Source organism: Vulpes vulpes, chromosome 1, assembly GCF_048418805.1.
Source record: "Vulpes vulpes isolate BD-2025 chromosome 1, VulVul3, whole genome shotgun sequence".
NCBI classification, from domain to species: domain Eukaryota; kingdom Metazoa; phylum Chordata; class Mammalia; order Carnivora; family Canidae; genus Vulpes; species Vulpes vulpes.
In genome coordinates, this window is record NC_132780.1 from 150,589,787 (window position 1) to 150,601,989 (window position 12,203).

Below are 12,203 nucleotides of genomic sequence, written 5' to 3' on the forward strand. Positions count from 1 at the left end.
AACTACAGACACGTAGGCCATGGTGATTCATAAAGGTTTATTCTCAAAATTTCTATTACAGGAACACCTTCAAATTTTGTCAGGTGACCTCCCAAACCCCTTCATGAAATTGCTGCATTTCCTACACTCTTATGCTTTGTACTATTGTATTGGCTTTCCCTTTCATTTTTAAGAGACATTATCATCCCATAATAGGTATCTTGTTAACTGTATTCAAGTCCTCGTACAAATGCTCAAGGCTGAGCACTGCTCCTGGGTGTCGGGAGTGCAGCCACTTCTCTCTGTAATGAAGGCTTTGGGTCCTGGCTGCCTGGAAGCTCCCAGTGTCTCAGGAGCAAGCAGGGTTGTTGTTTGCCTTTGGATGAGTTGTGAATCCACAGGTTTTCCATGAAGCATTTACTGTACTTTGCTCTCAAGAGATGTAATCCCCTGAGTTATTATATCAATTCAAATTGCAGTATCAGGGCCTGCTAAATTATAACCAGTATCAGAAAAGATCATAATAGCTGCCACATATTGAGGAGCTATGTGTTAAGCACTCTTATAAGCACTTTCATACATTATCTCATCTAATTCTCACAGCAGCTTGATGTAGTGGGTACTATAATTATCCACATTTTAAAGACAAGAAAATTGAGATTGAGAGAGGCTAAGTCACACTGAGATTGGGAAAAGTGAAAAGCCACTGTAGAATTACTTAAATTGCAGAGCTAGGACATCTTAAAACATCTGACCCCCAAAATAGTCCCTAGAATTCCAGTAAAATCAGTTAGCTTTGGCCAATGCAAGTTCAAAATAGCAAAAAGTAGAGCTAACTTAATGAAATGATCAGCCTAGATATACTTTTGGATCTTTCCTAGAACCAGTAAGATATAAAATCTTTATAGATGTGGCTCAGATTCATGGTTTTTAGTGACCTAATTATGTGATCAATTGGAAGAGTTATTATTTTTTTTTCTGGCTGCTTTCTTTTTCATTTTTATTTCCATCTAAGGGAAAAAAGAGGCAAGAATTATTTAAGAAAAGAATTAATCCACTCCTTTTACAAGGATTGCTCTTTCCCTTGCTTTTATTAAGGGGCCCAGTCAGTCAAATACTCATTTGGGTGTCTACATACATTTTCTGTGGATTATTTCTAACCTTTCCTTTTTAAGCTTTATTTTTTTTGCAGCTTGGGATATTTTATATTCTGGAGAATACGAGGTGTGTTTCTTTTTCAAGTTGTCACTTACCATAGTATAGAAAAGGATGTTGAATTTTAATTCATCATTGATTGGCTGCTAGGGATTTGTCTGCATGAAAAGTTGTTGTGGTGATATTCAAATGAAAAATACTAATGATTAATACTTTGGGAGAATTAAAATTGATGAGTGCTATGAATTAGTGTAATATAGTTGCCAGCTTATTCCAGGAAAGCAATAAGGAAAATTTGGCTGGTCTGTAAGAGTTCCATTACCCACTTATAATCTAAGGCAAGGAAATAGCTACTTTTTTGTAGGGCATAGTAGCTTGAGGACTGAGGACCTTTCAAAAAGTTTCTAAGTGTTAGAGTTGTCCTAATATCTGGAGATATGAGAAAATCAGAAATATAACAAGTTCACTTCCAGGAAGTGAACCAAGTTGAACTGGTTTCTACAGAAAGAGGTAAAAAATATGTTAATTCTTAGCCTGGTGACTATGTAGAAACTACCTCAGTATACTAACTTGCCTCAGAGTACAGTGAAAATGAGTTATTTTCTTTGTAGATATGCTTCTGGATAACTCTTTTTTGCCTGCTGTTTCCCAACTATCTTTTTTTTAATACCATTTTCAACATAGGATGGTCTATGTGTAAGAGCAAGGGTAGGCAGCTGCCAACAGTGGTCATGATTTTGCTGAGGAACTCCACTGCATCCTCACACCCAAAACATCTTCCTATCCTTGACCCTATTAACTGGATGAGAGCTGGGGTTCACATAATTCTTTATCCAGAGAAGGATGAGCCATGAGCCATTTCTTGTTTCTGGGAAAGCTTTTCTCGTCCCTGGCTTGTTTTCTTAGTTTCATTCCTTGGTTTAAGTCACTATTTCCATGATGTATCTGCTGGACATGAGTTAGAGAAATACCAGTAGGCATTGTGCAAAGATTTGGATGATCATATAGATATGAAAGATTTGTTTAATCTATATGAATTCATTCAGTTCAAATGAATATGTGTAGAGTGTGGTTAGTGACACTGATGAATAGAAAGATGCTGATAGCAGAGGATGGAAAAAAGTTATGTTTAGGGTGTTGGGGACCCCTTCCTGGATGATAATCCTGAGTGAGGACAGACAAAAAAGAAATACAAACTTACTATTTTCTCTGGGTCCAAGCAGAGTGCTTGAGAGGAAGTGGAAAAAGAGAGAAAGCTGAGACCAGGTAACTCTTTGCTGTATATGAAGACTCACTTCACCCACATTGGAATTAATTATATCTGATGTCAAGGCAATAAAACCTGGCTGGTAAATGTATGCCTATTTTTTTTTCTTGAAAATTTTCTTGTTTGTTTTACATTTTTGTTTGAATTCTACTTAGTTAACATATAGTGTAATAGTGGTTTCAAGGGTAAAATTTAGTGATTCAACACTTACATATAACACTCAGTGCTCATCAGAACAAGTGCTCTCCTTAATGCCTATCACCCATTTAGCCCATCCCCTGCCCATCTCCCCTCCATCAACCTGCAGTTTGTTCTCTATAAGTAAGAGTCTCTTATGGTTTGCCTCCTTCTTGTTCTCTGTCCCCTTCCCCCATTTGAAGGTGTTCTTAGTTTGAGATTATTCAAAGCAATGTCTTGATTGGACAGTTCTGTTCTAAATGGTTCTACACTAAAAGTGTTAGGAACTATTGAATGAATTAACCATTCTCTGGCACTCCATTGAAACTTTGTATGTTGTATATATAGATTTACAATGAGACTGATTAGGAGCTGGCCATCAGAAGAACTGCAGCTCCCCACAAGAAATTCAAACTCTGCCATTGAACTTTTTGTCACCTTAAAGTGCAAAGTAGGTTATGACATGCTTTGACCCTTATTTCAATATTTCTCAACGTTCGTCCCATGGACCACCAATCTTTCAAGATTAGGAATAAAGGTGTCCCATCTATGGTCAAATAAATTTGTGAAATGGTGCTTTTTATCTTCCTACTGAAAATTCACACTAGAGTAGAAGTGCATTTAGGGACAAATCAAGAACTTTCTCAGTGTCTCAGAAAGAAAACAAGGGAGACAACCAATTATTGTGACAGTATGCAAAACTAGCATTGACTGAGGTCCTATTGAGCCAGCAGAAACATCACAGTTGAAGTCTGTTAATAGGCATGTGTCAGCCACTGTGTTTATTCATGAGGGCACCATTCCATACACCATAATGAACATGAGCTCTGGACCCAGTGCTCTGGATTCAGTCTGGCTTTTTCACTTATTGACTTCATTTCCTCCTCTGTGAAATGGTTAAGGCAGTAGTACCCTTTTTGTAGGGTTGTAAGAAGTCCACGAAATGCTAAAAGAGAAGTGCTTATTATATACTGAATTAAATATACCCATAACAGAAATGCTATTATATGCCATATAAAACTGTTTTTTCTCTCTTGGATTAACTTTGGGAGAATAGTAGGGTCAGTTCCCTGCTATCCCTTACTACTAATTTAGATTATCAAAAGCTTCAATACTTGGAGATTTTTATCTCCTAAAGAAAGGTATAGCTCTGGATATATTGGCCCTGATGGTATTTACATATTTCTGGTGAACCTGAAAGTTCTACTATGCTTCTAAATCAAATTAAATCATATCAAATAAAATCTAATCAAATCAGCATATTTGTACCTGATTTTTTTTTTCAGACATAATATTCAAGTGCTTTTGAATTTGGGAAATAACTTTAAAAAGCTTCACTATATTATATCCTATTATAAATATTGCAGATATTTTGAATGAAAAATCCTATTTTCAAACATAAATGGGGAAATTAAGAGTTTGCTTCTATCATTGGCTCAGTTAAAAAAATTAAATAGCTGTGTTATTGTTGATTCCCCAGGGAGAATAAAGATGTGAACAAAGTTGTTACAGATGTTTTAAAAATTTTCTGTCTACCTTATAGCTTACTAGTGTAACATGTTTTCTCAGTCACCCAGTATAAATGATTTTGTTGTGTTTTAGTTGGTATTACTAACACAGGAAAAATAATGTTTTTATGGTTTGCTGGAAGTTGAAGTAAAATATTTATGTATTATGTAATAACTTTTTAAAAAAGATTTTATTTATTTATTCATGAGAGACACAGAGAGAGAGAGAGAGAAAGAGAGAGAGGCAGAGACACGGGCAGAGGGAGAAGCAGCCTCTGTGCAGGGAGCCTGATGTGGGACTCGATCCTGGGACTCCAGGATCACGCCCAGGGCTGAAAGCAGGCGCTAAACCACTGAGCTCAACATTATCCCCTATATGATAACTTTTAAAAATTAATTATATCTGGTGTCAGGGCAATAAAAGCTGGCTGGTAGATGCATGCCTATTTTTTTCTTGAAAGTTTTCGTTTGTTTCACATTTTTGTTTAAATTCTAGTTAGTTAACATATAGTGTAATAGTGGTTTCAAGGGTAAAATTTAGTGATTCAACACTTACATATAACACTCAGTGCTCATTAGAACAAGTGCCCTCCTTAAGGCCTCTCACCCATTTAGCCCATCCCCTGCCCACCTCCCCTCCATCAACCTGCAGTTTGTTCTGTATAAGAGTCTCTTATGGTTTGCCTCCTTCTTGTTCTCTGTCCCCTTCCCCATTTGAAGGTGTTCTTAGTCTGAGATTATTCAAAGCAATGTCTTGATTGGACAGTTCTGTTCTAAATGGTCCTAAATGATAACTTTTAAATCCACCAATCATGGAGATGAGAAATGAAAATTTATTTAATTCGCTAGATACTTGATCATTGGCTAGATAATACTCAGTATCGACTGACTGGAATTTTCTTTTAAAAAAATTTATTTATTTATTTATTTATTTGAGAGAGAGAGAGAGAATGCACACAAGTAGGAGGGAAGGGGCAGAGAGAGAGGGAGAAGCAGGCTCCCTGCTGAGAAGGGAACCCCATGAAGAGTCCCCCTTGGAACTCCATTCCAAGACCCTGGGATCATGACCTGTGCTGAAGGTGGACACTTAATGGATTGAGCCACCCACACACCCCTGGATTTATTTTTATTGTCATTAGTTATAACAGGAGGAATTTGTGTTTTCCTTTTTGAGGTATATTTCAGTGATAGCAAATACTGAAGGTTAAGACATATCTTTGGAAAAAAAATCAAAGGGAATCTTACCAATATACTTTGTAACCTACCATAGGCTATTGACATTTTTTATTTGAGGGGCACCTGGCTAGCTCAATGGGTTAAGCATCTGCTTCCGGCTCAGGTCATGATCCCAGGGTCCTGGGATGTAGCACTGCATCAGGCTCCCCCCTGCTTAGTGGGGAGTCTGTTTCTCTTTCTTTCTCTTTCCCCTGCCCCTCCTCGCTGCTTGTTCTCTCTTTCCTCAAATAAATAAATAAATAAATATAAAATCTTAAAAAAGAAGAAATTTTTTATTTGATTAAAAATAATCTACTTGGGATCCCTGGGTGGCGCAGAGGTTTGGTGCTTGCCTTTGGCCCAGGGCGCGATCTTGGAGACCCGGGATCGAATCCCATGTCAGGCTCCTGGTGCATGGAGCCTGTTTCTCCCTCTGCCTATGTCTCTGCCTCTCTCTCTCTCTGTGTGACTATCATAAATAAATGAAAAATTTAAAAAAATATTTATTAAAAAAAATAAAAAAAATAAAAATAATCTACTTGATTTCAAATATGTTTGTCATCTGTATAAACTGAAGCCTATGTAGAAAATGAAACACTAACTAGAAAAGTGAATAACAGTTATATGGTTTGGTTCTTTATATAAAGTGAAACAAAAATGACCATTTTCCCCATAAAAATGATGTTTAGCTCCCCCCATACATGAATATAGGCAATGGTATCAAGCTTGAATAATAACTTTAGGGGATCCCTGGGTGGCTCAGTGGTTTAGCGCCTGCCTTCTGCCCAGAGCGTGATCCTGGAGTCCTGGGATCGCGTCCCACATCGGGCTCCGTGAATGGGGCCTGCTTCTCCCTCTGCCTGTGTCTCTGCCTCTCTCTCTCTCTCACTCTCTCTCTCTGTGTCTCTCATGAATAAATAAATAAAATCTTAAAAAAAAATTTTATAAAATGCAGGTGCCTGTGATGCTGCAGAAGAGGGGTACGGCCAGATGTTCATGGTCGAGACTGTTTAAGCATATATTTTCCTCAGTTCATCTCAGAATCTTCTCATCTATGTAGGTAAAGAGCTAGGGACAGATTAAGATGCCAGTTTTTGCCATCTCTAAATTAAGAGCTTTAAATTCATAGAGCATCAAAGCATGTGCTTATGCCTCCTTTCCCTTCTTCCCAGGATGGAACTTCACATCCTTCAAGAAACTTTAGAAAATATACACCCGGCCTTATTCCTTATTCAACTGAACTTGTGGCAGAATGAGCTCATGGTGGTGTCTTATCTCAAGTCAGTTCTTGAGTGTTTAGTTCTCAGTTTTATTTTTCTGTACTTGTTGCAATCTAGTGCATAACACTGTGATATAATTGAACATGACTTGAACAACACCATGGGGCTGAATTAATCACTGCAAGGCAAATCTCCAAAAAGAAATGTGAAAATTTGTTTTCCCTTTCTATGAATAAATACTTGGGCCTGTTAAAAAGTAGATTCCTGAGGTGATTTGGTGTTTTGATGGAACAAGCACCTGTTCTCTGGATTATTCTCAAACCTGGGTTTTCTAATCCATACTATGGTTCTTCCCAGAGCCTGTTCTACTAAACACTAGTCCTTTGATCTGCTTCACAACCAAAATGATGTGAAATGAAATGAAATAAGCTAAAATAAGATACTTTTCATTGGGTCATGAACATATAAAACCATGAATATTATTCCCACTTCCTAGAGTCTTAGAACACTTAGGTAGCTTGTAAAAAATACTGCAGTGAAGATGAATAGATTTTCAAAACCAGTGTTTCTCAGAACTGTTAGACTAATCAATTCCTTGTTTTGTAATTATCTATTATAATTCCTCAGAACTAGTATTCTAAGAAACTCATTTGAGGAAATATCATAGCTCATCAATTTCTAGATGCTTATTTTATTCACTTTTTTATACCTCTAAAATTGGGGTGCTTCTTATATTTGATTATGTCCTGGCTTCAGTGAAATATGGCACTGTCGTAGCAACTTTCTTGCAGTTATATGTACTCTTTTAGTTATGATTGGGCTCATCTGAGAGAGCTAAAAATTCAAAATGATAGTGGCTTCAATAACATAGGAATTGATCTACCACCAACAAATCTGGAGATGGGTTGTCTTCCATTAGAAGTATCCAACTCCATGGAATTGGATACCCAGGCTCTTTCTTCCTTGTTCTGTTTTCTAGAGTCTTTCTATCCAAGGTCATAAAGTGATTCAAGAGAGCTATTCCATGTCTATCTATACCCTAATTTCTGCTAGCAGGAAAACAAAATTTAAAAATCAATAAAAAAGAATAAAAGTAAAGTACTATTCGTCTCTTTAAAAAAAGTCTCAGAAACTGCCAATGGTACTTTTGCTTATATCTCATAGACCAGTGCTTAGTAAGGTGGTCACATATAGTACCCAAGGGGGAGTATGGAATGCAGTCACTTTTCTGAGTTACAAATAACGAGCTAAAATTGCTACTTATGTGAATAAAAGGAAATTCTATGAAAAAGGGAAGGATTGGAGAAGAATTAGTACTACCTGCCATAGTGTGATCATGAAATATTGATATTTATAGAAGCAGATCATTAAAAAAATTACCCTAGAAGTAGAAACTAGAAAAATATCCTGGAAGCTAATCCTTCCAGAGTTGGAAGCATGAAGACAAATATTGTTGAAGATGAAAAATTCATTTTGCCATTAGAATCTAGAAAATTAGCCCTATACTCTCTAATATCAAATAGTTTAGAAGATTTTGTTTGGTATTCATGCCTTGGATTGTAAAGGGCAGAACAGAATGATATTCTCTGTTGCCTTCTTTTGATTCTCAGGTCACTCTGATTATCCAAATTTAAGTTGGAGGCAAGTGCAATCAGAGATAGAAGTGGTCACTCACATAGTAGATATTGTGGAGATATGGGCTCATAGTAAGAATGTTCAGAATGTCCAGAATTCGACTGGAGTGTTCTCAAGCTGCTCTGTGATTATGTTTGCATTACTCCTTCAGAGATTTTGATTCGATTAAATGTAGGAAGTACTGTAAAAAAATTCTCCAGTATTCACCGTTGCCTTTAATTTTTATATTTGTTCCCAATATTTTTAATCTCTAATTTTAAATAGAAATATCAAATAGAGGAGACTGGTAAAATTTAATCTCAAATTTGACTAATATTCATTTTGGAATACTAGATTATGATGGAAACTTTTTCCGTCATAAACATTCTAAACATTAGAATTAAAAGAATTAAAAATGCCCATATGCCACAGTGTAAATCTTTTTAAAAATAAATTTCTATTTTATTTAAGTCACTGTCACTTTGAAATTTCTGTCACTCTCAGATACTTTTGTTTTATTAAGCTATCTTTTGACACACACACACACACACACACACACACACACAGTGTTTGTTGAAGCCAGACGTCTGTTACCTATTCCTAAAAGCTATTATTCTGTGATATTTACCTTTATTTGTAAGCCCATAAAACACTCTTACTTTAGAGAGGCATGCAATAATTAAGGAATAATGGGATATAAAATTTTCTCTTTGCTTATTACATCAGATTATCTGATATCATAAGGCAAATAAAATTGCAAGATAGTGTGCGCCTGTTGATCTTCAAATCCTATGAGCTTATTTTTAGGAAAAGCAATATTAAATAAGTGATAAAAATTCTGAAAGATCCAATAGGTGAGCTTTATGAATTGGATCTGGCTTAGTGAGTTGGTAAATATGTTTTCAATAAAAATGTCATTTTGCTTGTTATTTCTATATTGCCTTATCTTATTGAGAAAGATTAACCATTTGTATTTTTTTAAGCAATAAATCAGAAAAGCAACAAAAGCAGACTGGTATTTATAATCCAACTCAATGTGTCTAGGGGGAAGAAACTTTTTTTTAAGAATTTAAATCTACCAGTTTGATCTACATTTCCTCATTATCATGAGACATTTATCGCATACTTCCATGTGCAAACCATTCTGATTGGCTTTGGCATATGGACGTCAAATTCTAAATAACTCAACCAGGCTGAAATAAGTGTGAAGTAATAGTTGTATTTTTATTACCTCAACAGAGCAGAAGGAAAATACCCTAGCTATTTTATTAAATTATAAAGTATTTAATAACAACCAACACTGTACCTGTTTTTCTGCAAACTTGAGACAACTTAGTACTATCAATTTTTAAAAGCATACTGATATGCCAATAATAATAAAATTGGAAGGTATTAATAACTAATAAGATGGGTATATACCCATCAAATTTAGAAAGACTCCCTTGGAGAGTGAATCTATCTCTCTGGGACTATCTATTCAGAGCAGTAAATTTATCCTGCTCAAACTCTCGGTTTCTGCAGTCTGGTCAGTCTAATGGCATAAGGATCTAACTTGGATTTCCATGATACTGCTCTTTAAAAAAAAAAACAAAAGATTTTATTTATTTATTCATGAGAGACACAGAGGAGAGAGAGGCAGAGACACAGGTAGAGGGAGAAGCAGGCTCCATGCAGGGAGCCAACGTGGGACTCGAGCTTAGATCTCCAGGATCACACCCTGGGCTGAAGGCAGCGCTAAACCGCTGAGCTACCCGGGCTACCCCATGATACTGCTCTTAAAGGTATAATGTAGGCCCTCTACTGTGATCCGCTTGACATTTTTCTATTCTTTTCTTCCATCATCTGAATAGGAGTGTTTTTAGTAATGGAACTCAGGATTTAATAACTTTCTTATCAGATGATAATAGTTTCTTTAAATCAAAACTGAACTCTCGTTAAAATTCAAATTTATAGATATTTTCGATGGATACCTTTTCAAGCTGACATGTAAATCCCAAATCTTCCTTTAGTCTTTGAAGCAATTGTATACTTGTCAGAAGTTAGTTTGCTTGCAAGACATCAGATCAGTAGCCTGACTTGTTTAATGTGGTGCACAATCATAAAACTTTTAAGTAGGTAAAATTTTAGCTTTTATAAACATTTTGCTTCTGTTGCAAAATATTAACATATTTCTGATAAAGTAAGTAAATGATAAATGGAACTTAGTGTTAAAAGTTCTAAAACCTGGATCTGATTTCAGAGGTATTTCTTATTTAACCTTAGCTTGTCATTTAACTTTTAGAAGTTTGTAGCCTCATTCATAAAATACAGTGAATAATTTTTGCCATGATTATAAAACATAGAACTATTGAGAAGTTAAAATAAAATATTGAGTATTAGAACCCTTTGAAAATTCTAAAGCACTCTTAGAAATGATGTGTGTGAATGTGTGTATGCTTAAGTAATAAAAATATAAAAAAATTCTTATTTAGTTCGAGTCCTTATTCTTTATGGAAGTAAAAATTGTCACTTTTTAGAAAAGTTTGGGGACAAAACCAGGGTATTTGTTTGAGATTTTCTTTGAGTGACTTGAATGGAGCATAACTTTTAACTTACATTCTTGGAAAGACAACAGCTGAAACTGTGTCAGAACTTGGATGTGGGCTCTGAAGATATAATGGCATTGTATATTTGGCCTTCCACATTTTCTGAAGCCCTTTTTAATCTTCAAGGATTTTCTGAATATCAACCAATTCATCCCAGTTTGGTTTCCCAATGGCTGGTGTAAAATTGGTGCTCCTTGGACCTTCTAGTGTAGTAATGCATAGTTGCCACAGATGCATTATTTCAAAATTAATTTCAGACAGAATCACACTCTCTAATATAAGAAGGGACATAAACATAAATGTTATTTATGAGGTCAAGTTTAAATAACACCATGTAGTCTTTCATATGGGTGACCCAAACTCTGATTCAAGGTGATAGAAACAATGGCTAAAATTACTGCACTATATGGTAACCCAGAAAAAATTCTGCGTCTTGTTCTTCTGATTTTGCTCTATGTTAGGATTCCCTGCATTAAATTATTTTTAAATATATATGAAATAGAAATTCTACACTACTAATACTTCCAAGGATGTCATTCAGAAAACATGAGTGTACAAAATAAAAAAAATACTGATAAATGTTATAAAAGGTCACGGCATTTTCTTATAATGGTTATTGGAATACATTTGAAGAAATCTGACATGTCTGCCTCTCTTCTATAGGCTTCTTTACCTGCAACAACTGATCTTCCAGAGTTTTTTATTGCTTCTTATAAATGGCCTGGATGGACTCATGGCCCATTGGATCAAAAAAATTGTGCTGCATCATGGGCATTTTCTACTGCAAGTAATAAAAGTCATTTTAATTACTTCCTTATAATTCTCCTTTTAACTCAAGATTTTGGTACAGTAATTAAAAGGTTTTAAAGTTTAGAATATTTAAATGTTAATGTTTAGTCAAAATAAAATCATATTCAGACCAGAGAAAGCAGCCTGACCATTTTCACTCTGAAAATTGGTCTTGATTTCTAGGGTGTAATTTTAAATGGAGGATAAATCAAAAGAGCAACAAATTTCCCAAAATTTGTTTGTCCTTTGAGAGTTAAGGCCAGATGATAAGAAGAATATAAGATACCTTTTAATCATAATATTATCAGTAATATTAATATGAACTTACACATAACTATATAATTCTTTTCTCTATAAATTTGCAAAAATATGCCTCATTATTAAACTACTCTGATGTAAAGAAACACTTCAGAACAAAATAATAATGGATTCAATGGGTTTTATAATTTTAGTTAAAAACAAATTTATAGCTTTGACTCTAAAGTGATAAGAGTAGCTTCCAAATTAGTACTGCTGTTACTTCAAAAGTGTAAGGAATACTACTTTTATAGTTACTTTCATATAAGTTCACAAGTCCAATAAATCAATACTCAGGTTAATCTTAAGATTTGGTCTCTATGTTATCCTCAAAGGAGTATTAACCATACTCCAGTAAATAACTTAACCCTAACATGATGTTGATTGGCTACAATCA

General features: G+C 35.1%; 1 protein-coding gene across 1 annotated transcript in view; it reads left to right on the top strand.

Annotated features, from left to right (window-relative positions):
- Positions 1 to 12,203, top strand: part of TINAG (tubulointerstitial nephritis antigen) — a 92,182-nt gene that overhangs the window by 14,340 nt on the left and 65,639 nt on the right. Inside the window, exon 5 of the mRNA XM_025991227.2 lies at positions 11,384 to 11,507. Coding sequence (XP_025847012.2) covers positions 11,384 to 11,507 — 124 coding nt within the window. The remainder of the gene's footprint in view (positions 1 to 11,383; positions 11,508 to 12,203) is intronic.